Source organism: Trachemys scripta, chromosome 1, assembly GCF_013100865.1.
Source record: "Trachemys scripta elegans isolate TJP31775 chromosome 1, CAS_Tse_1.0, whole genome shotgun sequence".
Taxonomy (NCBI): Eukaryota; Metazoa; Chordata; order Testudines; family Emydidae; genus Trachemys; species Trachemys scripta.
Window position 1 is genome coordinate 3392609 of NC_048298.1, and position 26778 is coordinate 3419386.

At 43.6% G+C, this 26778-nt stretch overlaps 1 protein-coding gene across 1 annotated transcript in view; it reads right to left on the reverse strand.

Annotated features, from left to right (window-relative positions):
- The window catches only part of GOLGB1 (golgin B1), a gene marked incomplete in the record, with an annotated part of 100375 nt that overhangs the window by 33655 nt on the left and 39942 nt on the right, over window positions 1–26778 (reverse strand). Inside the window, 3 exon segments of the mRNA XM_034763621.1 lie at window positions 12567–14517; window positions 17718–22948; window positions 24302–24375. Of these exon segments, the coding sequence (XP_034619512.1) occupies window positions 12567–14517; window positions 17718–22948; window positions 24302–24375 (7256 nt within the window).

Genomic DNA, 26778 nt, shown 5'->3' on the forward strand with positions numbered 1-26778 from the left:
GCTTATGGACAGCCCAAATTTTTTAAGTTCTAATATGTAACCCAGGACTCTTGGTAACGGGCAAAATATAGGCAAAAATCTGTGTATCTTGGCACCAAGTGTTGAACCATTTCCACTTATGGATATGTGTTTCTTCTACTCGTTCTACGGCTGTTCAGTAATATGTCTTTTTACTTCCTCCAAACAGGCAATCTCGACCCCTCTTAGCCACGGAGCAGCCAGGCCTTTAGGTGGAGAACTGCGAGGTTGGGATGGTGGACGTGTCTCGTATCTTGTGAGAGGTGAGGAGGTATTAGGGGAAGGGTTTGAGGTGGGTGCATCACCATCCTCAGAAGGTATGGGAATCGTGTTTGCCTGGGTCATGTTGGCGTTATGACGATTACTTTGGATTTGTCTTTCTGGAACTCGTGTACGACACGGGTTAAGAGTGGGGTCGGAGGAAATGCATACATTAATGGTGCATGCTTTGAGCAGGGGGTTGGACTAGATGACCTCCTGAGGTCTCTTCCAACCCTAATTTTCTATGATTCTATGATCCCATATGAGAGCATCACCTAGGGAGAGGGCTCGCAATCCTGCTCTGGAGCAATATCATGGTCACGTGGTATTCTGTGCTGTTGCAAAGAGGTCTAGGATAGGGAATCCCCATAGTTTGCATACTGTATATAGAGCACTGGGATCTATCTCCCATTCGTGGCTCTGTGCAAAATCTCGGCTTAAGGCTGTTGAGTTTTGGCATCCCAGCAGGTAGGATGCCAACATGTGGATGTTGTTGCTGATGCACCAATTCCAGAGCCATATCACTTCTGTGCATACGGATTGTGATCGTGCACCACTTTGGCAGTTTATGTAAGACATGCACGCTACACTATCCGGGGGGATCCTGATGGCTTTGTTTTTTATTAGAGGTAGGGAGTGACTGTATGTGTGGCTGACTGCCATTAGCTCCAGCAAGTTTATGTGCATGTTGAATTCTGAAGGGGACCATCAGCCTTGGACTGTGTTGTTAAGTAAATGTGCTCCCCAGCCTATTAGAGAGGCATCTGTGGTGATTATCATTGTTGGGGTCCTTTGTAGAAATGGGGCCCCTGTGCAGACGTTTCTTGATTGTGTCCACCATTTGAGTGAGTCTTTTACCTTCCTCAGCATTGTGAGCCATCTGCTTAGGCTGAGTCTGTTTGGAGTGTACACTGTTCGAAGCCAGGTCTGCAGGCATCTCATGTGAAGTCTGGCATGTTCGACAACAAACGTCGGTGCTGCCATATAGCCTAATAGTTGGAGACACGTCCTGGCCAATACTTGTGGACTGTCTGTCACTGTTGAAATTAAGTTGACGAGTCTGATAAAGAGTGGTTGAGGTAGCGTCGCTGTTGCACAGATGAAGCAAGCTCCAATAAATCCTAGTATCTGGACGGGGGTCAGTGTGGACTTCTGACTATTTATTTGTAGCCCTAAGTTTGTGAAGTGTTATCGTGCTCTGTGTGGCGCTTATTGAAGAGGGATAGGGAAAGAGGGTGGGTAGGGGGGATAGAGGGAAAGGGGATGGAATAACTGTTTTAGATAATTTCCAAAACCCGTCTGTTGTGATGGTGTTCCAGACTTGGTAAAATGGTGATGATCTCTGAATGGATGGGAGACAGTTTCTGTTTCCTGAGTTAGAGAGTATGGTGGTCTTGTGCCCGCGACCACACCTTCAAAATTGTTGTCTCAAGGTGGACTGCTGGGATGTCAAGGGTTGATTTTGGTTTTGCCGACATCTGGTTTGTCTTTGTTTATGCCATTGGTCATACTGCCTGTGAGGTTGTGTGTACGGTGGTGAGTGAAATATCTGGATATAATACCTGCCCTATTTCTTTTTATTTGCAGGTGTGTAGATGCCCAGAGATTTTAAGGTTGCCCTTAAGGGTATGGAGGGACTCATCTGTTTTAGCCACAAATAATTTTGGGCCTTCGAAGGCAGATCCTCGACAGTCGACTGGACTTCCCTGGGAAATCCCAAAAGATGTAGCCAACATGCATGGCGCATGACAACAGATGTTGCGATGGATTGTGCAGCCGTATCTGCAGAGTCAAGTGAGACCTGTGGTGATATTAGCCTTGAACTGTTCTTTTTTATCCTCAGGTAAATGGTCAATAAATTCTGACATTTTTGAGAAAACTTTGAGAGTACATTTGTCCAGTAAAGCCTCGTAATTTGCTATATGAAATTGTAATGTGGCAGAAGAATATGTCTTGAGACCGAAGAGGTCTAGCCTCTTCTAGTCTTTGTCTCATGGGGTTGCTCTGGTGTGGTGCTGTTTCCCCCTCTCATTTACTGCCTCCACTACCAAGGAGTTTGGTGTGGGGTGCGTAAACAAAAATTCTGCTCTCTTAGATGCTATATAGTACTTTCTGTCCTATCTTTTGCACGATGGTGTTGCAGTTGCGGGTGTCTGCCAGATGGTTTTGGCAGGCTCCATAATAGCATCATTGATCAGTAGCGCAATCTTTGTTTAGGTCGATGTCTAGAGTATGTCTAACAGTTTATGTTGTGACTCTAGCACCTCTTCGAGGGATACGTCCAGTGACTCTAACACCCTTTTAAAGAGTTCCTGGAACTACTTGAAGTCATCCCCTGTGGTGGGAGGTGGGGGCATTATCGTTTTGTCTGGTGACAAAGATGACAAGTTAGGCGGTGGTGAGGCTTCCTGATCTGAGATTTCCTTCCGTTTCCTCAGTCATTTCTTCCTGTGTCTCTGAGGGCGGTGGGGGAGGGCAACAAAAATGATTAGGGGTCTGGAGCACATGACTTATGAGGAGAGGCTGAGGGAACTGGGATTGTTTAGTCTCCAGAAGAGAAGAATGAGGGGGGATTTGATAGCAGCCTTCAACTACCTGAAGGGGGGTTCCAAAGAGGATGGAGCTCGGCTGTTCTCAGTGGTGGCAGATGACAGAACAAGGAGCAATGGTCTCAAGTTCCAGTGGGGGAGGTCTAGGTTGGATATTAGGAAACACTATTTCACTAGGAGGGTGGTGAAGCACTGGAATGCGTTACCTAGGGAGGTGGTGGAATCTCCTTCCTTGGAGGTTTTTAAGGCCTGGCTTGACAAAGCCCTGGCTGGGATGATTTAGTTGGGAATTGGTAATGCTTTGAGCAGGGGGTTGGACTAGATGACATCCTGAGGTCCCTTCCAACCCTTATATTCTATGATTCTATGAGGTGGTGATGGTGATTGTGGCGCTCTTGATCTTGATGGGCTAGGGGCCCTCCAATGTTGAGCCCTGTATAATGCCCACGGATCCCAGTATAGCTAGTTAGGTTGGAATGGCATGGCTGCTAGAGCCCATAGGTCCCCAAACCAGGTATGTGCATCTGCAGTAGGGGGTATTCCAGCCAGTGTGATGGTCCAGGTTGGGTGAGGAGCGATGAGGTGTTTTTAAATCACTCTTTCATCCTCATTGTCATCGTCACTGGAAAGAGTGGGAGCTGACCACAGTGAAGTAGTCAGTCGGCTCAGTACCAATCAAGTTGGAGTACCACCAGTACCGAGGAGTGGAGATTCCGGGGTTGAGAAGACCATCAGGTCTGTATGTTGCAAGAACTGATGTGGCACCGGGAGCGTCGGTGCCAGAGTTGGCATTGCTGGCAGTGCAGGCGTATGATCTACAAAAGTCGATGCTGCAGGTCTTGTGCCGTGTTGGGTAGGTACCGCAGGTGGCACCATTTTGCTGCTCAGTGCTGAGCGCCTCTTCAGCTCCATGTATACTGGTGCCGAGGGCATAAGTTTGCCCTCTGAGACACAGAGCTTGCCCACTTCGGGTCTTTTGCTCTCTGAGTGCTCACAGTGCCAGAGGGACCTGGTGCCTCAGAGTCCGATGTACTCAGTGCCAATGGCACTGAGGAGTACTTGTTAGGAGGCGATTGCTTTTTCTTAGTGGATTCCCAGCGAAGCAAAGACTGATTCTGTTTTGTGTGTGGCTTTTTTAGGTACACGCTCTTTTATGGAGGCTGTTGAGACAGGACCTCTGTCAAAGGCTGCTAATGGTGACCATTGGCCCAGAGGGGTCCTTGACTCGGGGTCTGAGGCGGGTCTCAAGCATTTCTTCATCATCAAAAGTTTTAACTGGAGGTCTCTCACCTTCCTTGTTCTAGCCGTAATGTTTCAGCAGCGTGGGCACTTTTGGGGAATGCGAGTCTCACCGAGACAGTGGATGCAGTGTGTGTGTCCATCCGAGATCAGAATTGATAGTCTGCAAGTCAGACAGTGTTTAAAGCCGGGTGATCCAGGCATGCTGGAGAGAGACAGTTTTTGCTAAAAGGGAGTAGTAACTTGGAAGGATTGTAACTTATCTTCCTACTCTAAGGGGATAGGGATAGCTCAGTGGTTTGAACACTGGCCTGCTAAACACAAGGTTATGAGATCTATTATAGAGGAGAATAATTTCTTTTTGGATAAAGAATAAAGAAGTAAGGGTAGTAACCCTGATAACTAACTACTATAAGCTATGTTTTCTAAGGGTAAATGAGGTGCTGCTAAGTTGTTCCAACTCAAGCCAAAGGCAGTAAAGAAGGAACTGAGGGACAGTTGGTCGCACAGTGCTATGTAACTGCCTCGAGTGGCACAAGACCATGATGGTGTCTCTGATTTTAGGCACAGGGCGCACAGACACCTAAAGTGGAGCACCCACAGGGACATTCCTTGAAGAACAATAACTGACTAGGCAACAGTACTGCAGAAAAGAAGCTGGGAGTTATAATGAATATGAGTCAGCAGTGATGATGCTGTTGAGAATAATGCAAATGTCATTCTGGGACTTATTAACAGGAATGTCGTATTAAGACATGGGAGGTAATTGTTCCACTCTACTTGGCATTGGTGAGGCCTCACGTGGAGTACTGTGTCCAGTTTTGGGCATCACACTAAGAAAGATGTTGAGAAACTGGAGAGTGTGTCAATTTTTTTGATAAGATAAGAAGCTTAGAAAACATGACCTATGAGGAAAGGTTGAAATAACTAGGCATGTTTATTCTAGAGAAGAAAAATTATAATAATCTTCAAATATGTAAAAGTTTGTTATAAAGAGGATGGTAATCAATTGCTCTCCATGTCCACAGAGGGTAGGACAAGAAGTAAATGGCTTAATTTGCAGCAAGGGAGACTTAGGTTAGATATTACAAGGATAGTTAAGCACTGGAACAGGTTACTAGGATGTTGTGGAATCCCCATCATTGGAGGTTTTTAATAACAGGTTAGCTAAATCTATCAGGTGTCAAGTATCAGAGGGGTAGCCGTGTTAGTCTGGATCTGTAAAAAGCAACAGAGAGTCCTGTGACACCTTTAAGACTAACAGATGTACTGGAGCATAAGCTTTCGTCAGATGCATCCGACGAAGTGGGCATTCACCCACGAAAGCTTATGCTCCAATACATCTGATAGTCTTAAAGGTGCCACAGGACTCTCTGTTACTTTTTATAAATCTATCGGAGATGGCCTAGGTATACTGAATCCTGCCTGAGCACAGGCAAAGGGACAATAAGGACTGTTCAACATCTTTATTAATGATCTGGATGATGGGACAGATTGCACCCTCAGCAAGTTCGCAGATGACACGAAGCTGCGGGGAGAGGTAGATATGCTGGAGGGTAGGGATAGGGTCCAGAGTGACCTAAACAAATTGGAGGATTGAGCCAAAAGAAATCTGATGAGGTTCAACAAGGACAAGTGCAGAGTCCTGCACTTAGGACGGAAGAATCCCATGCACCGCTACAGGCTGGGGACCGACTGGCTAAGCAGCAGTTCTGCAGAAAAGGACCTGGGGATTACAGAGGATGAGAAGCTGGATATAAGTCAGCAGTGTGCCCTTGTTGCCAAGAAGGCTAATGGCATATTGGGCTGCATTAGTAGGAGAATTGCCAGCAGATTGAGGGAAGTGATTATTTCCCTCTATTTGGCTCTGGTGAGGCCATATCTGGAGTTGTGTGTCCAGTTTTGGGCCCCCAACTACAGAAAGGATGTGGACAAATTGGAGAGAGTCCAGCGGAGGGCAACGAAAATGATCAGGGGGCTGGGGCACATGACTTACGAGGAGAGGCTGAGGGATCTGGGCTTGTTTAGTTTGCAGAAGAGAAGAGTGAGGGGGGATTTGATAGCAGCCTTCTACCCACCCGAAGGGGGGTTCCAAAAAGGATGGAGCTAGGCTGTTCTCAGTGGTGGCAGATGACAGAACAAGCAGCAATGGTCTCAAGTTGCAGTGGGGGAGGTCTAGGTTGGATATTAGGAAACACTATTTCACTAGGAGGGTGGTGAAGCACTGGAATGGGTTACATAAGGAGGTGGTGGAATCTCCACCCTTATAGATTTTTTAGGCCCGGCTTGACAAAGCCCTGGTTGGGATGTTGGTCTTGCTTTGAGCAGGGGGTTGGACTAGATGACCTCCTGAGGTCTCTTCCAAGCCTAATCTTCTATGATTTTATTATATGACCTCTTGCACAACTTTCCTGCCCTAAATTTCTAGGATTAGCCCTTTTGGCTACCAAGTTGCACTGGGAGCTCATGTTCACCTGATTATCTACCACAACCCTCAACTCTTTCAGAGTCACTGCTTCCCAGGATAGAGTCCCCCATCCTGTATGTATGGCCTACATTCTTTGTTCCTAGATATATACACATTACATTTTGTAGTATTAAAATGCGTATTGTTTGCTTGCATTCAGCTTAGCAACAGATCCAGTTCATTGTGTATCAATGATCTGTCCTCTTCATTATTTACCACTCCCCCAATCTTTAGGTCATCTGAAAATTACATTGTTAATGATTTTGTTTTCTTCCAGGTCATTGATAAAAATGTTAAATAATATAGGGCCAAAACTGATTCCTGTGGAACCTCCCTAGAAAAGCACAATATCAATGGATTAGTTCCCATTTACAGTAACATTTCAAGACCTGTCATTTAGCCAGCAATTAATCCATGTAATGTATGCCATATTAATTTTATAACATTCTAGTTTTTTAATCAAAATGTTATGTGGTACCAAGTCAAATGCTTTACAGAGGTCTATTACATCAACATTATTACCTTTATCAACCAAACATATCATAAAAATAATATCAGGTTAGTTTGACAGGATCTATTTTCCATAAACCCATGTTGATTTACATTCGTTATATTACCCTCTGCCTTTTTTTTTTTTTTTTTTAATAAAAGGATCGATGTCCAGCTAATAGGCCTAGAATGACCCAAGTCATCCCATTTACCCGCTTTAAATACTGACACATTAGCTTTCCTTCAGTCTTCTGGAACTTCCCCACTGTTCCAAGAGGTAGTGAATATTAACATTAGGGTCCAGTGAGCTCCTCAACCTGCTGATTTAAACATGTTTAACTTTAGCAGCTGCTGTTTAACATCTTCCTGAGATATTCACAGAATCACAGGGTTAGAAGGGTCATATAGTCTAATCCCCTCCCAAGATGCAGGATTTGTTGTCTCTAAACTATCCGAAACACATGGCTATACAGACTCCTTTTGAAAACCTTCAGTGAAGGAGCTTCCACAACCTCCCTAGGCAGTCTGTTCCATTGTCCTACTGTTCTTACAGTTAGGAAGTTTCCCCTGAGATTTAATCTAAATCTGCTATGCTGTAGTTTGAACCAACTGCCTCTCGTCCTGCCCTCTGTGGCAAAAGAGAACAACTTTTCTCTATCTTTTTTATGGCAGCCTTTAAAGTATTTGAAGACTGCTATCATAGCCCCCTTAATCTCCTCTTTTGCAAACTAAACATACCCAGTTCCTTCAGCCTTTGCTCATATGGCTTGCATCATGGAGGATAGGTCCTCAATGGCTATTTGCCAGGATGGGCAGGGATGCAAAACCATGCCCTGAAATGTCCCTAGCCTCTATTTGCCAGAAGCTGGGAATGGATAATAGCTACTGAATCACTTCATGATTACCTGTTCAGTTAATTCCCTCTGGGGCACCAAGCATTGGCCACTGTCTGAAGACAGGATACTGGGCTAGATAGAACTTTGGTCTGATCCAGTATGGCCATTCTTATGTTCTTATTTCATTCCTTTGATCATCTTTGTTGCTCATCTCTGAATCCTTTCCAGTTTTTCTACATCCTTTCTATACATTGGTGACCAAAAGTGGACACAGTACCTCAGCTGAGGCCTACCCAACGCCCAATAGAGCAGTAATGTCTCCGTTAATGCAATCTAAAATTGAATTTGCTTTTTTGCAACATCATCACATTGTTGATTCATATTGAGGTTGTGATCCACCACAAGTCCCAGATCCTTCTCAGCAGTGCTGCTGCCGCCAACCCAGTTTTCTGTATTTTTGCATTTGGCTTTTCTTCCCTAAATGCAGCACCTTACATTTGTCTTTGCTGAATTTCATTTTGTTGTCTATACCCCAGTTGTCCAATTTATCAAGATCCCTCTGAATTTTAGCTCTATCCTCCAAAGTATTAGCAACACCGCCTCCCCCCAGCTTTGTCTCATCTGCAGATTTGATCCGTTTGCTCTTTATACCTACATCCACGTCATTAATAAAGATATTAAACACTGGACCCAAAACAGATCCCTGTGGAACTCAACTTGAGACCTCCCTCCAAACCAACATCATTCCATTGATAGTGACTCTTTGTTTGCAGTTGTTTAACCAATTATGTATCCACTTAATGGTAGTTCCACCAAGCCCACATTTCTCCAGCTTACTAATCAGAATGTCATGTGGGACTGTGTCTAAAGCCTTGTTGACGTCCAGGTATATGTTCACCACATTCCCCCATCCACTACATTAGTTACCCTGTCAAAGAAGGAAATCAAGCTGGTTTGGCATGATTTGTTCTTGGTAAATCCATGCTGGCTGCTTGTGATTATCCCTTCATCCTCCAGGTATTTGCAAATTGAATGTTTTATACACTGCTTCCCAGGTATCAAAGTCAGGTTGACTGATCTATAGTTCCCCACCTCCTCCTTTCCCCCCTTTTTAAAGATAGGCACCATGTTAGCCCTTCTCCAGTCTTCTGGGACCTATCCTGTCATCCACGAGTTTGTAATATTATTGCCACTGCCTCAGATTTCTTCAGCGAAATCCTTCAGTACCCTCAGGTGAATAGCATCTGGCCCCGCTGATTTGAATTCATTCAAATTGGTCAGAAGATCTCTGACATGTTCTTTACTTATTCCAATCTATATCCCTTACCCTTTAGTGTCTACGTTAACTTCGCTAGTCATCCATCACATTATTTTTTGTGAGAAGACTGAAGCAAAACAGGCACTGAGCAACTCTGCCTTCCTATCATCTTCCATTACCAATTCACCTTCTCCACTGAGCAGCAGACCCATACCATATTAGTGGAATAGAAAGTCTTTCATCACCCATTATCATAAGATATAATCCTATCATTTTCCCCCCAAATACAGAATAAAAATATTTATTGGACACTTCTCTTTTTTCTGCATTATTATTGATAATTCTATCATTTCCATCCAGTAATGGACCATTACCAGTGTTGGGATTTTCTTTGTTTATAATATACTTAAACTCCTTCTTATGATCCTTAAATCCAGTAGCCATAGATTTCTCGTGTTCTTTTGCTTCCTGTGAAGGCATAAGTGATACCATTCCTCTGGGATCAGAGGCCTGCAGCTGGCGGGCTAATTAGCCCAACCCGTGTACCTGGGGAAAGACCTGCAATTTTAACTGGCTGATTCTCATAGAAGGAGAAGCAGGACATGGAAGGGGATTGCAACACTTAGCCAGAGGCTGGAGCAATTGCTGGGAGGAGTGGTGCCAAGAAACCAATGGACAGAAGGGAGATTGGGGAAAGTCCTGTTAACAAAACGTCTCTGAGGTAAGAACCAGGAATTGTTGGGTTGATGAACTCATGGGATGAGGGACAGACTTGGAGAAAGGGACTCTCTCTTCAAAGTCTGTACAGGTTGAACCTCTGAAGCTTTAATCCTATTTCCACTAAGAAGTCTTAAAATAAAACCCACAGTACTTAATCTGCCCAGAAACTACCTTCCCTGGATTCTGTGAGAGGGCCCAGGCAGAATTTCCCCAGGGAGGTCGTGGGTTCAGCTAGCACAAGCACAAGCATGAGTCCAGCCAGAAGAGAGCGCTGTAAGATAGGGCCCAATCCTGTACACTTCCTTTATCATTTTTTTTTTTTTTACAATTTCTAACTTATTTATATTAACAACAATTAACTTTCCCATTTTATATATATATATATATATATATATTTTATAGTGGCCTTCACCTCCCTTCTAAGCCACGCTGGTCTTTTAACCAGCATGGCCTTCTTTCTCAGTTGTAGATTTTTTAAACAATTCCTAACTATCATAAGATTTTTGTTTAAATTATTCTTCCCAGTAGTTGTTTTCAGCTTTGTGAAACTTTTTCTTTAAAAAAAAGCATCAAGTTTTTTATATATAACTGGCTACAACTTTACAAGTGTGTATATATGATACTGGCCCTTCCTTGTTTTCTGCTAAAATACATTTAAACATTTTCCTACTGTCACTTGAAGTTATTGCTATAGGGATGTTATGTAAATGTGAATGGGAGTTCATGAGAGACACTCTTTGAAGATGTGGCTCACATTATGAGCAAAGTTGAGAACCCTGGACTAGAGTATCTGTTTATACAGTAGAACCTCAGAGTTATAAACACCAGTGTTATGAACTGACCAGTCAACCACACACCATATTTGGAACCGGAAGTACACAATCAGGCAGCAGCAGAGACAAAAAAAATGACAAAGTAAGGAAACGGTTTCTGTGCTTGTTTCATTTAAATTAAGATAGTTAAAAACAGCATTTTTCTTCTCCATAATAAAGTTTCAAAGCTGTATTAAGTCAATGTTCAGTTGAAATTATTGAAACAACCACCATAACGTTTTGTTCAGAGTTACAAACATTTCAGAGTTATGAACAACCTCCATGCCCGAGGTGTTTGCAACTCTGAGGTTCTACTGTATAATCTCATCCAGGGCATACCGTAAGTGTGAGGGAAGGCATCTGGATCAGTGTCCAATAGGCAGAGACACCAGATCTTTTACAGAATTTTTTGTATCCTCGTGCTATAAAGATCTGGAAGCAAAATTGAGGCACAGAAGCTTCAATGGATCTTGTGATAACTTCTATCTAATTCTGTTCTACTCTATTCAGGTATTCATGCCACATCCATCATCGTACATCTAAGAATATCCAACAAGGAGATACACAAGCAGATGCAAAATTTCAAGGATGTGTACACAAAAACAAGCAACGCAATTCACAAAACATGGATTGGGTTTTGGAACCCCCTGTACTAGTCTCCAAAACACTTTGGGAGACTGCCAAGAAAGGCACTGTGGTAAGTGAAAAGTAGTGCTAAGACATCTGCTCTGCATGAGGCAGTATTATGGATATAGTTTAAGAATAGATTGAGTCCTCTATTTTACACTCTACTGATAAAATGTAGTCTCTGAATTTCACAAACCAACCCTTTACAGGACAAGTAAATATTCCCAAAAATACTTTGCTGGAAAAATGTTGAGTAACTTTTGCCGAGGAAATATTTTACAGAGGAAAAATTAGTCTTTTTTTGAAATTTGACTCTGACAACCAACCTCCTCAGGTAACACATTATAGTCCCAGAATCTGCATACTGTGGACACACAGACTGCTTACTGAGGTAACAGACTCTCCAGCTAGTGTGTTCAATTCTGGGTAGCACCGTGTACCAGAAAGACAACAAATTAAATCAAGAGGAAAGATTAAAAGAGCAATGTAGGTAGAAGCTCGGCAAAGCAGCAACTGAGGGGGGAGACAAAATAGTCTACAAACATGTAAACACCAAAGAAGGGAGGAGTTATCTAGTGTGGTACAGGGGTTGTAACTTGGACTAACTGAATGAACTAAAAAGCAAAAATTAATGATGAATATGAGGAAAAAGTCTTCCTGACAGTAAGGTTGTCATTATCATTTAACATTTGTATGGCAATAGTGCCTAGAGACATCGACAAGGTTGGACCCCATGGTGTGCCTCTACGCCTTGATGTTAAATGATGACGACGACCTTACTGTCAGGAAGACACTCCTGATATTCAGCCTTAATTTTCCCTTCTTATTTCATATACATATGCAAAGTGACAGGCTTTGGAGCAAGAGGAAACAGGTAATGAGACAAACATGGGATTCAGATTGAGGTCTGGGGAGACGGGGTATGAAGTTGTGCAATGGTTTCCCAAAGAAAGGGGCATTGTTTGGAACTTCTAAAATTAGATTGAATCAAAAACTATGATATGCTGAACTGGCCCTCAGGATATGGGCTGGGCAAGTTGACAAGGTTTCCCCACCTCTAATTTTTATGAGTCTATGTTTGAAAATCAAGTTTATTATGGAAGTTATCTTAAAGTTAACAATGGAGTTACAACAATGGTATACAAGAAGCGGCTGTATGTTTTTACATTTAAAATATCAGACCTAGATCTCATGGGTTTTAAGGAAAATTCTAAAGAGAAGCCCTAATGAAACATTAGGAATTTTACCGCCAACATTCCTGAAGGTGGGAGAGGGGGAAAGAGAACTTACCAGTCTGTCTCTGTCATCCTGTAAGGAGGACAATGCCTTCTTCAGGCTCTGAACTTCTGCAGGGCTGGTGGAAGAGTTCACTGATGTCTGCTGCTTCACTTCTTCCACCTTATGTGCTTTGTTCAATTCACTCAACAGACGGTCTCTCTCATCCTGCAGGCTTGCCATGGCCCTAGAGAAGGACTTTACCTGGCTGGAGGACTCCTCCAGTTCCAAAGACAAGCGGAAAAGCTCTTCATCTTTGACTCTGAGCTGCCGGTTAAGTTCCTCAAGCTGAAATAACAGGCCTTTTTTATCATCAGCGTTCTTCAGGGCTGTTAATTCAGACATCAGAGTCTCTCTCTCTCTGGCAGTGGAGTGCTGCTCTTCCTGTAATTGAGCCATCTCCTTCTGGAGGCTCTGCACTAGACACTGCTGCTTCTCTAAGTCTGCAGAGTATTTCTTTCCCAGCACCTGAAGCTCTTCATTGGTTTGGTCCCAGCTATCCTGGAGAGAGCTCATGGACTTCCCAAAAGACTGAATTTGGGCTCTCAGATCTTTGTTTTCCTCTGTGACTGTAAGAAGTTTCTGTTCCATTTCCATCAGGTCCCTTGCCAGCTCTACTACCCTCTCTTCTGCTGTTTCAGTTTCATTTCGCATTACCCCTGCATCATGATGTAGGTGCTTCAGTTCATTCTTAAGTTTGTCCTCAGCCTCTCCCACCTTCTTGGCTGCATTCCTTTGGACATGGACCAGTTCCTCCTCTAGTTCTGCTACCCTCTTGTGTGTGAGAGCAAGCTTACCGCTCAGCTCTTGCACCTCCTTCTCCCGATCTTTTAATTGTGTCTCCAGCTCCACAATGAGTCTACCTTCACGTAAAGCTGTCATCTCGCTCTGAATCTGAGAGAGAGAGAATGTCATGTTCTCAATCTCTTTGGACATGCTTTGTTTGTCCTCTTTCAGGGCTTCCACACACTGCCTGAGATCTTCCACAGCATGCTCAGACTCCTTCAGATGCCCTTCTATGTTGACCTTTTCATTTTCCAGCACTTGGATTCGCTGAAGCTGTGTTTTGAGGAGTTGCTTTTGCTGGGAATCCTTTATTGAAATCACCTGGTTCAGGTCCTCCCTATACCGCACGAGTTCTGCATCCAGTTTGGCATTTTCAGAGTTGAGGTCATCCATCCGGCTATGGAAGCTTCGAATTTCCTCTTTGAGCTTGTTGTTCTCTGCAGCAGCCTCTTGAATCAACTGGTCTTTCTCCAGGATTATAACAAGATGACGCTCTTCCAGCTGTTTATAGTCTCTCAGCACGCGGTCTCTGTCATCCTGCAGAGAAGACATGCATTTGGTGAAGGAAGCCAGCTGTGACTTCTGCTGCTTACTTTCCTCTCTGGTTAGCTTCATTGTTTCCATGAGATGATTAAGCTTGTCCAGTGCTTTCTCTTTCTCATTTTCCAATGCCACTTTCTCTTCTTCCTTCTTGCCCAGCCTGTCCTCCAGCTTTTTAACCTCTTCACCGTGTTGCTGCTGTAACTCAGATACAACAGTCATGACTGCTTCCTCCTTGGCAGACAGTAGACTGATAATCTTCTGATCTTTGGCACCAATTTCTTTGTGCAGCTTGTTTGTCAGGTCCTTGGAGGCCTGCAGGTCAGCCTCAAGCTGCTCACAGTTGAATTTACAGTTCTGGATGCTGGCCTCTTGTTGCTTGACCATACTTTCCATTTCTTCTCTTGCTACCTCAGACTTAGTGCAGGAGTTATGCAAATCAGCAAGCTGGTCTCTGAGGCACTTGATTTCTGCATCCAGCTTCTGCAGTTCATTTTGAGAGTCTGTATACAGTCTCTGATACTCTTCTAACTGAGACATGAGCCCTTTGTTTTCCTCCTGCAGCATGTCAGACATCTTTTGATGCTGCTGAATCACTCTCTGAGACTCAGACTCCCAATCCTGTTTGTTGTGTTCCAGCCTGAAAAACAGACAGTAGACTATTACAAACAAATCTACAACATATCCCAATATCCAAATTTGTATCCCTTATAGTAGACTGCAAGATCTACCAGAGTTAAGGTTTAGAGTTTGACTAACTACTCTAAAATCCACAGTTACTTGGACTTCCTTGAAGTCTGGTGTGCCTCATGGGAGCACGAGAGCACCTCTCTCCCCTATCACCCACAAATGGGGGTAGGGGATAGGAATTGGGGAGAGACACTGGGGAGGGGACATGGGGATGAGTGGCAGGGAGGCAGAGGAAGAAGAGAGACGGGGTGCCTATCAGCTCACATTCTCCTCTATTGTGTGTGCATGCACCAAGATCAATGGTGCTGGAACAATTTGTATAGTAGGGGTTCTGAGAGCCATTGAACCAAATTGTAAACTCTGGATATGATGGAAACCACTTCAAGCCAGGGGGTGCGGCAGCACCCCTAGTTCCAGCATCTATGACCAGGATCTTGGGTGTGTGTTGTGACTGTATGGGGGCTCCGAGACCCTTCTCTCTGCCCTGTGAGCCAGGATCTGGGGAAACCCTGCACCTCTAGCCAGGGAGCTGAGAACAGGCACATTGGAAGCATGCACCAAGAACCCACTGCTGAGAATGGGGCAGGGAGTTGAGAATAGGCATTCTGACACATATCATAAGCTCTCCGGCCCTGAGGTGGGGGGACGGAGATGTAACAGCCACTGACATTAATGGAGCAGTTCATACATCTCAGAGCAATCACAAATTGGAGAGGGTTCAGAGAAGAGCCACGAGAATGATTAAGGGATTAGGAAACACACCTTATAGTGATTGAGCTCTTTGAGCCTATCTATTTTGCTTAATAAAGAGAAGATTAAGGAGTGACTTAGAGTCTATAAGTATCTACCTGGAGAACAAATATTTAATAATGGGCTCGTCAATGTAGCAAAGGTGTAACATGAGGCTGGAAGTCGAAGCTAGACAAATTCAGACTGGAAATAAGGCTTAAATTTTTAACAGCCTAATAAACCATTGGAACAATTTACCAAGGATCATGGTGGATTCTCCATCACTGACAATTTTTAAATCAAGACAGGATGTTTTTCTAAATGATATAATGTAAGAATTATAGTGGGGAAGTTCTATGGCCTATGTTATACAGGAGGTCAGACTATATCATCACAATGGTCATTCTGGCCTTGGAATCTATGAATCATTTCAGGCTGTTCATCTCTATAGGGTATTCTATTTCAGTAAAGACCATCTCACTGAGATGTATGGGCCACTTTCACGTCTCTCTGAACCTCCTATACTGCAGATGGATGTGTAGAGCCTCCCCCCCCCCCACTTCCCTCCATCCTCCCTAGATATTTCCCCATTCAGCATTATGCTGTGCAGAGCATCTGGATATAGCAAAGCAGGTGCTGATGATTAATTTCATATAATGTTATAGCAGAGTGCCAGTTCTGCTATAGCTAAGGATGGGAAGCCCTTCCTGTTTCAAGGATGTCTAAGTGCTCTAAAATCCACATACTTACACAGGTTGTCTTCAAATTTGCCTCAGCGAAGCATAGGGTAGAGTTAGTGATTCAAATCTGGGGGCATGTGAGCAAGGGGTTTCAAAGACAAAGCCCCTCAAAAACAAAACAAAACAGTGTTTCATAAAGTTCCCAGATCCTATCAACTTTAAAGTTTGAAACTCACCCTTGGCAGAAGCCTGATAATGAACTGTAAACATTTGGGTAAAATCTGACTCCATTAAAGTTTTTTATTTTTTTATTTTGGAGAAATGTAATCTGAATATAGCAGATAAATCAGAAAGTGCTCAAACTATTTTTGAAAATAAAATAAATTACATATAGATTCCAAGGCCAGAAGGGACCACTGTGATAATCTAGTCTGAGCTCCTGTATATCATAGGTCATAGAGCTTCACCAAAATAATACGAGTACCTCCAGGCAATCTTAACTCTGGGTTAACAAACTTTGTCAGTGACTAGTCATTAACTGTAGATATTATCATCTCTGCATCTAGGTGCTGCCGACACATGACTGCTTTAGATGTTGTTTACCACTTGTATACCTGGCCAGTCTCCACTTCAGCCACAGAACAGCAATGTTGAGCCCTGTCAGTGATTTGCTTCCAAGAATAAAGTAGTCTTATTTTTTTCTCTCTTGCCATCTGTTTTTAACTTGTTTTCATGTTCAAGTTTTTCCTGGTCTCTTACAGACTCTCAGGTTATAATCCCTGCACCAAGTTCCTTTTCAATACTAATGTTGGGAATACCAAAATGCAAACACTTCTGCTGGTGAATTTGGGATTGACGACAGAGAAGGGGAAATCAATAATTGTATTCCTTTATAAATTAACAATACTTTGTTACCCTCAGGTTATCTGACCTGAAAATCCCAGGCTTGTTTCACTCGAATATTAATTACAATAATTTAGCAAAGTTTTAGAATTCATTTTACCTTCCAAAATGAGCTAGAAAACTCCCTCTGATTGGCTTATTCCCATGTAAAATTTAAAAAGTCTGTATAAGCCTAGTTGTGCTATTCTCTGTAAAAAGAACACTGTCGATTTAAAAATCCTATCTGGCGAAATAAAACTTTACTAATGTTACTAAGAAACAGTTAATTATTAAAATGTAGACAGTAAAAACTCTCATGTACTCTTCACATTTTAAGCCAGATGTTTAACTTTTGGCATCTCTCTGATCTTAAGGAACATCATTTAAATTACAGTCATATTTGTTTGTCATGAATTTCTCTTTCAAGTTCTCACTGCTACAGTGTTAGGGTTGCAAATACTACAGAGAAAGGTTTATTTGTTTCTAAACAATTTTCTACTGGAATTTTTAACATCATGGTACATTTCTATTGTCCTTTGACTCTGCAATCCAGCCACCCCCAAAAAAAAAAATCTAAATTTTGGATCAAATTGGAATTGTTGAATTCTTGAAGGCATCATTTACTTACTATCTTAGTAAATTCAAAAAATATTAACACTCTATGTAGCAGAACTTATTTTAAGTTTCGTGTTAGTAGAGAGTGACTGCAGATGCTTCCCTGCTGGCTACAGTCTGTTAAGGTGAATATAAATTACAATCTGGTTTAAAAAGGAGTATCTGCTGATAACTGAGAAATGAGAGATGGAAGGAAAGACCAGAACACCAAAGTAACCACCACTCACTTTCATCTTCTCTTTACCTGGATACATGAATCTGTAGCTCCTCTATATGCATGGACATCTGCCTCATCTGATCCTTTAGAACTGTGCAGGTCTCCTCTCTAGCATGGATCTCCTCTTCCTTCTTTTGAATAGCCTCAGTGAACTTCTTCTCCCATTTTTTGGACTCATCTATCACTCGATCCCTGTCATCCTGGAGGGAAGACATGCTCCTGGTGAAGGCTGCAAGCTGGGCCAGGTTTTTGTTAAGGCTGCCTTGTAGCTGCTTGGCTTCTTGGTCCCTTCTGTGCAAGGAGTCTTGAATGTCTCTGACAGTCCCTTCCATATAATCTCTCTCTCTCTGCAAAGATGCCAGCTTTTCCTCCATGTTATTTATCTCCTTTGAGTGCTTGTCTTTCTCTTGTTCCAGCCTTCTCTCAAAATCTTCATCCTTTCTCTTCATTTGAATTTTAACATGCTCTTTGCCTGCCTGCAGCTCCTCTTTCACTTTGAGACTCTCTGCTAAAACCCTTGCTGTCTCACTCTGAGTATCATCCAGTAATATTCTGCAGGAAGCCAGCTCTGCTTGTGCTTTCTTGGTGTCTTCACATGCTTTGGCTAAGTTCTCTTTGGCTGCTGCAAGTTCCTTTTGAGACTCACTTTGAACAAACTGCAGAGCTTTAATAGTTCTCTCTAGACTACTGATCTTCTCCTGGCTTTTAATACAGTCCTTCTGCAACTGCTTCACCTCCTGCTGTTTCTGTTTCAGCAACTCCTGAAGCTCTTTTGCATGACTTCTGCTGCCATCTCCCTTCCGAGCACATTTTAGTTTTTCTGCATATTCCTTCTGTGTCTCTGCCTCTGCCACAGTTCTCTCTCTTGCCAGCTGCCGCTTCTCATCCTCCAGCTCACTTACCATTCTTTGCAAGCTCTGGAGCTCAGATTTCAGTTGCTCATTTTTGGTTTGGAGGTCAACCATGTCTTGTTGATAGTTTCCAATACTTCCATTAAGTTCTGCTAGCTGATTCATGAGCCTTTCCTCCAAGTCATCCTTCTCTGCCTCCAGCGTTTCCTTCAGCTTTGTCATTCTGACAAGTTGTTCTTCCATTTGTCTGTTAGTTAGTTCCATCTTGGCTACTGTTTCCTGAAGGGTGTTCAGTTCATGGACTTTTGCTGCCACTTGGCTCTCTAAGGCCTTCTTCTCCTCTCCTAAGGTTTCAACACTCCTGCAGATGCTGCCTACTTGTTCTTCTGCAGCCATTCTATTTTCCTCCAGTTCTGTGATTCGCTCTGTGAGCTGAGCTATTTGCTGTAAGTAAGTATTAATTTCATCATGTGAGCTGCTACCTTCATTTAATTTCTCTTCTGCCTCAGTTACAATGCCTGCTCTAAGAGGCTCTGGAGACTTTGCGCAGGGCCCTAAATCCACTTGATTGTCAGTCACTTCTAGAGGTAATGCTGCTGTGGGAATAGCTTGATTTGCTCCTTCCACTATAGTTTTTTGGACACCATGCTTGGCTGCTGCCTCTAGGTTTTCCTTCAGCTTGGATTCTGTGCACTGTAATTGGTGCTTTAAGACTTCAACTTCTTGACTAAGAGAACTCTTTTCAGCCATTAATGCTTCAAGTTGAATGGAAAGAGATTGGCAGTCCCTCCTAGAGCTCTCTAGTGCCTCTCTAAGACTAGTGCTTGTCAAGAAAGCCATATCTCCATCCCTATTTAGGTCACCCTCTATAGGGTGCAACTCTGCTCTCAGCCGTTCGTTCTCCTCTTCCAGTTCCAGGATCTTTTGTTGCTTGGATTTTGCAAACTTCCTCATTTTTTCTTTCATTCCCTCCATCTCCTGCTCAGCCTCTTGCAGCTGCTTATCTACTTCTCTTTTCTTAGCCTCAGCACCTTTGAACTTGCTGAAAATGTCTTGCTTTTCCTGCTTGATACTTTCCAGAACACGATGAATTCGCTCAGCCTCATTACTTACATTCTCATAGGACTGCAAGAGGGTTTCATATTCTTTCTGCAGCTCCTTATATTTCTCTTGCCACTCAGAACTCTCAGCAGCCTGAGAACATTTCAAGGATTCAATCTCCTTCTCTAGCTTCTCCTTCTCTTGAGTGATCCCCTCTAGAGCCAGCTTCAGACTTTCACAAGAGCTATCAAGGTTCTGATTTTCCATTAAAGCCTTGTCAACTTCTGCAATGAGTTTCTCTCTCTCTTCAGTGACACCTACTAACTTTTCTGATAATGCATCTTTTTCCCTATCCCAATCACAAACCTGGCTCTCCATATCTGCCAACCTCAGAGAGAGATTTTCTATAGTCATTTTGGCAGTAGCCAGCTCCTCTTTTAGAGTCTTGCTCTCTTTAAGTGCCTCTTTTCTAGAGATGAGTGCAGCCTGCAGCTTTCTCTGCATTTGGTTCTTAGATTTGGCTTCTTCAGCCCCCTCATCTGGTCTCTGCTGGACTTCAAGAAGCTCAGCTTTCAGTCGCTTGCTTTGTTCCTCGTGCATACTAGTTTGTTTTTCCAGTTGACTGTGCAGAGTCTTGATCAAGTCTTCTTTTTCCAGGAAATCTCTCTGTACATGAGTAAGAGCGTTGCTTTTCTCCTTTAGCTGCAAGTTTAAGAGTTCAATTTCTTCATCCTTTTTGCTCATGAGATTTTTTAGCTCCTCTACTTCTTGTTTAAGTGCCTTCAGATTGTCCTGTCTGGAAATCTCTGCTTGACTTTTTTCCAGTTCTGCCTGAAGACTTGGTGCATGGGTTTCCGTCTGATGACAGGTGCTCTTCAGACCTTCCATCTCTGAGAGCAATTGTGCTATGTGCTCTTGTAGCTGAATGACTGCTTCTGATTTGCAAGCAAGATCATTTTCCAAATGGCTGACTTTGAATTCTAGTTCATCTTTCTTGGTCTGCAGATTCTTGAGCTCCGCCTTAAATTCTTCCACAGAAACATCTGTCTCCTGTAAGAGGTTATTTGTTTTAGTATTTTCTATTTCCAAGCATGAAGTCTCAATCCAGCCTTGGTTCCAGCCAGAATGCTGTACATTTCCTGCAAGCTCTTGTGTTACATCAAGTACAGACTCAGCTGACCTTTGGAAATGGATGCCTGGCAGAGAATGGCTTTCTGTACACTCTCTCTGTGCTTGGAGTTGCCTGAGCTGATCTTGGATGCTTTCCTTCTCTTTGCTTTGCTTACCAAACTGTTCTTGTAGGAGATTGTAATCATCCTTCTGCTGTTTCAGCTGCTCTCTGTGGTGTCGATCTTTTTCTTGAGCCTTCTTTATAGTGTCCTTACGGGAAGTCAGTGCTTCCTGAAGCTTCTTTTGAAGTTGCTCTTTTTCTTGTTCAAGGGCTGAGATTCTCTCTTTCAGGGCAGACTTATGTTCTTCAAACCCTGCAGCAGCTGGACTGTTCACCTCATCCTCTTTAGAAGCAGCTGGGTCAGAATCTTCTAAGCACTTATTGGCTGTGATAAGTTTCTGGATGGCTGACTGGCTTTCCATAATTTCAGCCTTCTTTGAATCAATTAGGTTGGTCTTATCCTGCAAACTTTTCTTCATCTCCTCAATCAGAGCCTGCAACTGTGCTTCAGCTGCTTCCTTCTCCAGCAAGTCCTTCTGGATGCTCTGCAGCTCAGCTTCCCTTTCAGAAAGCAACTGCATGAGAGACATCTCCCTGGCTTGGCTTTCAGGAGTCACGTCTCCCTCTGCATTTAGGCCACTTGCTGTAGTTTCTTCCACTTCAGCTTTCTGAGCTTCTGCCCCAAACGTCCCTCTCACTTGCACCAGCTCATTCTCTAGCTTGTTGACCTTCTTCAGAAGTTCCTTCCTGTTGATGAGAGCTGCCTGCAGCTTTCGCTTCACTTGCTCATTTTCTTTTTTGAGATGCTCCAGTTCACTTCCTAGCACCTCTCTCTCCTTACACACTGCCGCCACCATCTCACTCTGCTGCTCATACCCCTTGCATTTCAGACACAAGTCTTCTGCTTCTCCTGTTTGTCCCATGTGCTGGTCTCTTATCTCCTCAGTTTTCAGCAATAAGCTCATCTGCTCTTTAAGGCCATTTAGCTCACTCCCCAGAGCAAATTTCTCTTCATTCAGCTGGCCTATTTTCTCAGACATTGTGATGCTGATTTCAGTCACCTGCTGATCCCTCTCCAGTAAAGCTTGCTGGAGGTTCTCATTATCCCCAGTCCGTTCAGCAAGGAGCTGTTCTAGCCTTGCTGTGTCAAGCTCCTTTGAGACAGTGTCTTGGGTAAGCTCCTCTATCTTGACTGTGTTCTTCCTCAGATGTTCTTGCAGATCAAGCACTTCACACTCCGTTTTCTGGAGCTGGTTTCTCAGACTTTTTGCTAGAGCATCCTGTTTCGAAAGCTGAAGCTGTGCCTCATCCAGGTCCTTTTGCAAAACTTCAATTTTTATCTCTTTGGATTTATATTCATTTTTCAGGCTCTGGATTTGTTCTTTCAGTAGACTGTGCTGTATAGTTCTGCTTTCATAGTCAGATAGCCTCTGCTTTTCTGAATCCATTAGATTTCCCTCAAGCTGCTTCACTTGCTCCTTTAGTTCTGTTATGGTACAAAGCTCCTTCATCTGAGACAGGAGCTGATCTCTCTCTTCAGTCAGAACATGCAATGCACTGTTAGAGTTCTCTGCATTTTTCCTGCATTCCTCAGCCAACTGGGTTAGCCTATTTATTTCTGCCACTTGCTCTTCTGAGTCTTTCTTATACAATTCCTCTGATTTCTGCAGACTTGTTTGCAGATCCATAATTTTTATTTGCAACTGTGTCAGCTCCTGAGGCTGAGAAAGACCAAGCTCTGTAGTTGCTGCAGAGAGACCTCCTCTAAGCCCTTGCACTGCCTCCATTTCCCCTCCACTGTGGGTGATGTGCTCCAGGGGTACTCCTGGGAAGCTGTCTGTCTCTTCCTGAAGCACAGAGGTTTTCTGCACTTCCTCCACTGTCAGCGAGCAGCTGCTCAATTCACTCTGGATAGATGAGGTCTTTTGTCCTTCTCCCTCGAGGAATCTTGTCTGGAATCTTCCTCCCATACGGTTTATTTCTTCCTCTGCCCAGTTCATTGCAGGTGTTTGGCTTCCTGGGTCCAGGAGCTGTCCCTTCAGAAATGTTATCTCCTCTTGAGCTTCCCTCAATTCCAGCAGCAAGACTGACAGCTCTTTATGTTTCGCTGCAGAAAGATACTCCAGAATGCCAGCTGGGCCTTTTTCTTCAGCAGACTGCCCGCTGTTGCTTCTGGGGTTTTCATCTGTACCGGTCTAGAACAAGAAAAAAGAGCTAGTCGCAAATAAACCACAATTCTCTTGAACCCCATGAGAGGGCTGACTTACTCTGCCCTGCAAGTGAATGCCTCTGCCTCATTTTCTCCCTTTGTTGATACCATAAAGTGTACACATTTTACATGTTGCAGCTAAGGTTCCCGTTTCTTGGACTGTTTATTGTAACATAAAGGTATTCAAGGACCTTTTATATCCTTCCCAATTACCCATGTCAGAGCTTCAGGGATTGGCTCTGAGCGCCCTGCCATAGGCTCACCTGCTAGTTCTCAGATGCCCATAGTTTCTCTAGAGACAGACTCTAAAGTGTTGTTCTCTTCCTGTGCCTCTCTCAGGTCTCCCTGTAGGCCTCTTCCACCAGTATCTTCATGGGCTCCTGTCCCAGATCCCTCTGGGTAGGGAGCTTTCCTGGTACCACTTCAAACAGAGTTTTTGTGGGGAGATCTACACCAGGTCTTTCTCAGCTTCTGGTTTAACTGTACTATATGAGAGGAACCTACTTTTTATTTCCTGCCTTGATTATTTGACCAGTTACATAACCCTTCCCTAATTGTCTTTTACAGTGATTACAAGCAGCTGCTGCCATTCCAAGGGCAAAAGGGTTCATTCTTTCCCTGCCAGTGCAGGGAAAAGGTCAGCACACCCACTCTCACATCTTCAGTGCAGGCATCAAGGAATTGCCACATTGGGATTGGGGTGGGAAAAAGGGTAAGATCAGCACGACAGGAACTTCAGACCAGAAATGTAACCAGACTCCTGTGGGAGGTCTTGTTCACACACAGCGTCAAATCCTTAACCATTTTAGCATCCTCTGCCACTTCTGTTGCTGGGCTGTAAGCCAGATAGGGGTTTGGTCCCCACTGAGCCTGTTTATAGGGCTCTAAAACAAGAGGGTTGTTCCCTATTCTGTGTCTGATGCCAGGATCAGAGGGCTAGACAGGACATCTGGACCAAGGTATTTGCTCTTATTCAAGTAGCATTCCTTGTGGTCTCACTCTCTTCTGGAGATAGGGGGGCAATGAATCCTCCTCAGAGCAAAGGGTGGAGGTCACCTATCCTCCCTCCTCCCTCGTATTTATGCTTTAACTCCCCATAACATTAATATTCTGGTGTTGCAATGGCTGTGCTGCTGTCAAGCTGGAGGAAGGGACTGATTAACAAGGAATGATTAAAGAGAGCTAAATACATAGAGCCTTGCTCAGCACCATAATAGCACCATCAGGTTGTGTGATTGTGGAAGTTCTATAATTTGAGCCTTTTCAAACTAGATTGGACATTATCTAGACTATAGACTTGTCTAACTTTGTGATAGAACCTATATTGCCAAGGTCATACCTGGGTTAGAGCCATGGTATCTTCAGATGGCTGAGGAGATTGTGGTTCATTATTCACTAGTGTTGCTGAATGACCTAGTAACAAAATACATGCATGTCACCAGCAGAAAATCCAGACCCACAGCAAGCCAGTGAGCAGACGGAAAGAGATCCAGACACATGGGGCTGGAGCTTCCTCAAGTCCTCAGGAAGTGAGGGGAGAAGAGAGACAGACAGTGGTGACCGAGGGCAGGCTCCCCTCACCCTCCAGGCCTAGCAGCCTATCCCTTTGACTGGGGCACCACATGGTGCAGGACCTTCCTTAACTCATGGGGATGGAGTGAGTTGGAGAAAGGGGGAAGAGAAGGGGAACCAGGGCAGGCTCGCCCACCAGGATCCAGCAAGTCCATTCCCCTCTCTGCAAGAACAGCCTTCTCTTGCTGCCAGCTAACATAGTTAGTCCTGAAGTTTAAGCGGTAGCACATAACAGAATTAGTTTCAGAGTAGTAGCCGTGTTAGTCTGTATCTTCAAAAAGAACAGGAGTACTTGTGGCACCTTAGAGACTAACAAAGTTATTACAGCATAAGCTTTCGTGGGCTACAACCCACTTCTTCGGATGCATATAGAGTGAAACATATATTGAGGAGATATATATACACACATACAGAGAGCATGAACAGGTGGGAGTTGTCTTACCAACTCTGAGAGGCCAATTACTATCAGGAACAGTATCCCCGATAATGTCACAGCTAACCTGGTGGCTGAACTCTGTGACTTTGTCCTCACCCACAACTATTTCACAGTTGGGGACAATATATACCTTCAAGTCAGCGGCACTGCTATGGGTACCCACATGGCCCCACAGTATGCCAACATTTTTATGGCTGACTTAGAACAACGCTTCCTTAGCTCTCGTCTCCTAACGCCCCTACTCTACTTGCGCTACACTGATGACATCTTCATCATCTGGACGCATGGAAAAGAAGCCCTTGAGGAATTCCACCATGATTTCAATAATTTCCATCTCACCATCAACCTCAGCCTCGATCAATCAACACAAGTGGTCCATTTCCTGGACACTACTGTGCTAATAAGCGATGGTCACATAAATACCACCCTATACTGGAAACCTACTGACCGCTACACTTACCTACATGCCTCCAACTTCCATCCAGGACACACCACACGATCCATTGTCTACAGCCAAGCTCTAAGATATAACCGCATTTGCTCTAATCCCTCAGATAGAGACAAGCACCTACAAGATCTCTATCAAGCATTCTTAAAACTACAATACCCACCTGCTGAAGTGAAAAAACAGATTGACAGAGCCAGACGAGTACCCAGAAGTCACCTCCTACAAGACAGGCCCAACAAAGAAAATAACAGAACACCACTAGCTGTCACCTTCAGCCCCCAACTAAAACCTCTCCAGCGCATCATCAGAGATCTACGACCTATCCTGAAAGATGATCCTTTACTCTCACAGATCTTGGGAGACAGACCTGTCCTCGCTTACAGACAACCCCCCAACCTAAAGCAAATACTCACCAGTAACCACACATCACTGAACAAAAACACTGACCCAGGAACCTATCCTTGTAACAAAGCCCAATGCCAACTCTGTCCACATAGCTATTCAAGTGACATCATCATAGGGCCTAATCACATCAGCCATACCATCAGGGGCTCGTTAATCTGCACATCTACCAATGTGATATATGCCATCATGTGCCAGCAATGCCCCTCTGCCATGTACATTGGCCAAACCAGACAGTCTCTACGCAAAAGAATTAATGGACACAAATCTGACATCAGGAATCATAATACTCAAAAACCAGTGGGAGAACACTTTAACCTGTCTGGCCATTCTATGACAGACCTGCGGGTTTAAAACAGAAAAACTTCAAAAACAGACTCCAAGGAGAGACTGCTGAGCTGGAATTGATATGCAAACTAGACACAATCAACTCAGGATTAAATAAGGACTGGGAATGGCTGAGCCATTACAAACATTGAATCTATCTCTCCTTGTAAGAATTCTCACACTTGCTTCTTATCAAACTGTCTGTACTGAGCTATCTTGATTATCACTTCAAAAGTTTTTTTTCTCCTACTTATTTGGCCTCTCAGAGTTGGTAAGACCACTCCCACCTGTTCATGCTCTCTGTATGTGAGTATATATATCTCCTCAATATATGTTTCACTCTATATGCATCCAAAGAAGTGGGTTGTAGCCCACGAAAGCTTATGCTCTAATAAACAGAATTAGTTTTTACCTTTTGCTTTAAAAATACCCCTAGGAAATTAAAAACAAAAAATGTTAAAAGAACACTGAGGCGGCAATTCAAGCTCTTGAATGTTAGCAAATGCCAGATTTAGGATTTCCCATGCATTTTAATTCTGCCCCCTTTTGCATATGCATTATGATACAGTCTTTAATTACATAATCACATGCTATTTTTTCCACAGGACACCTGCTTCATTCAGTGCAGGAC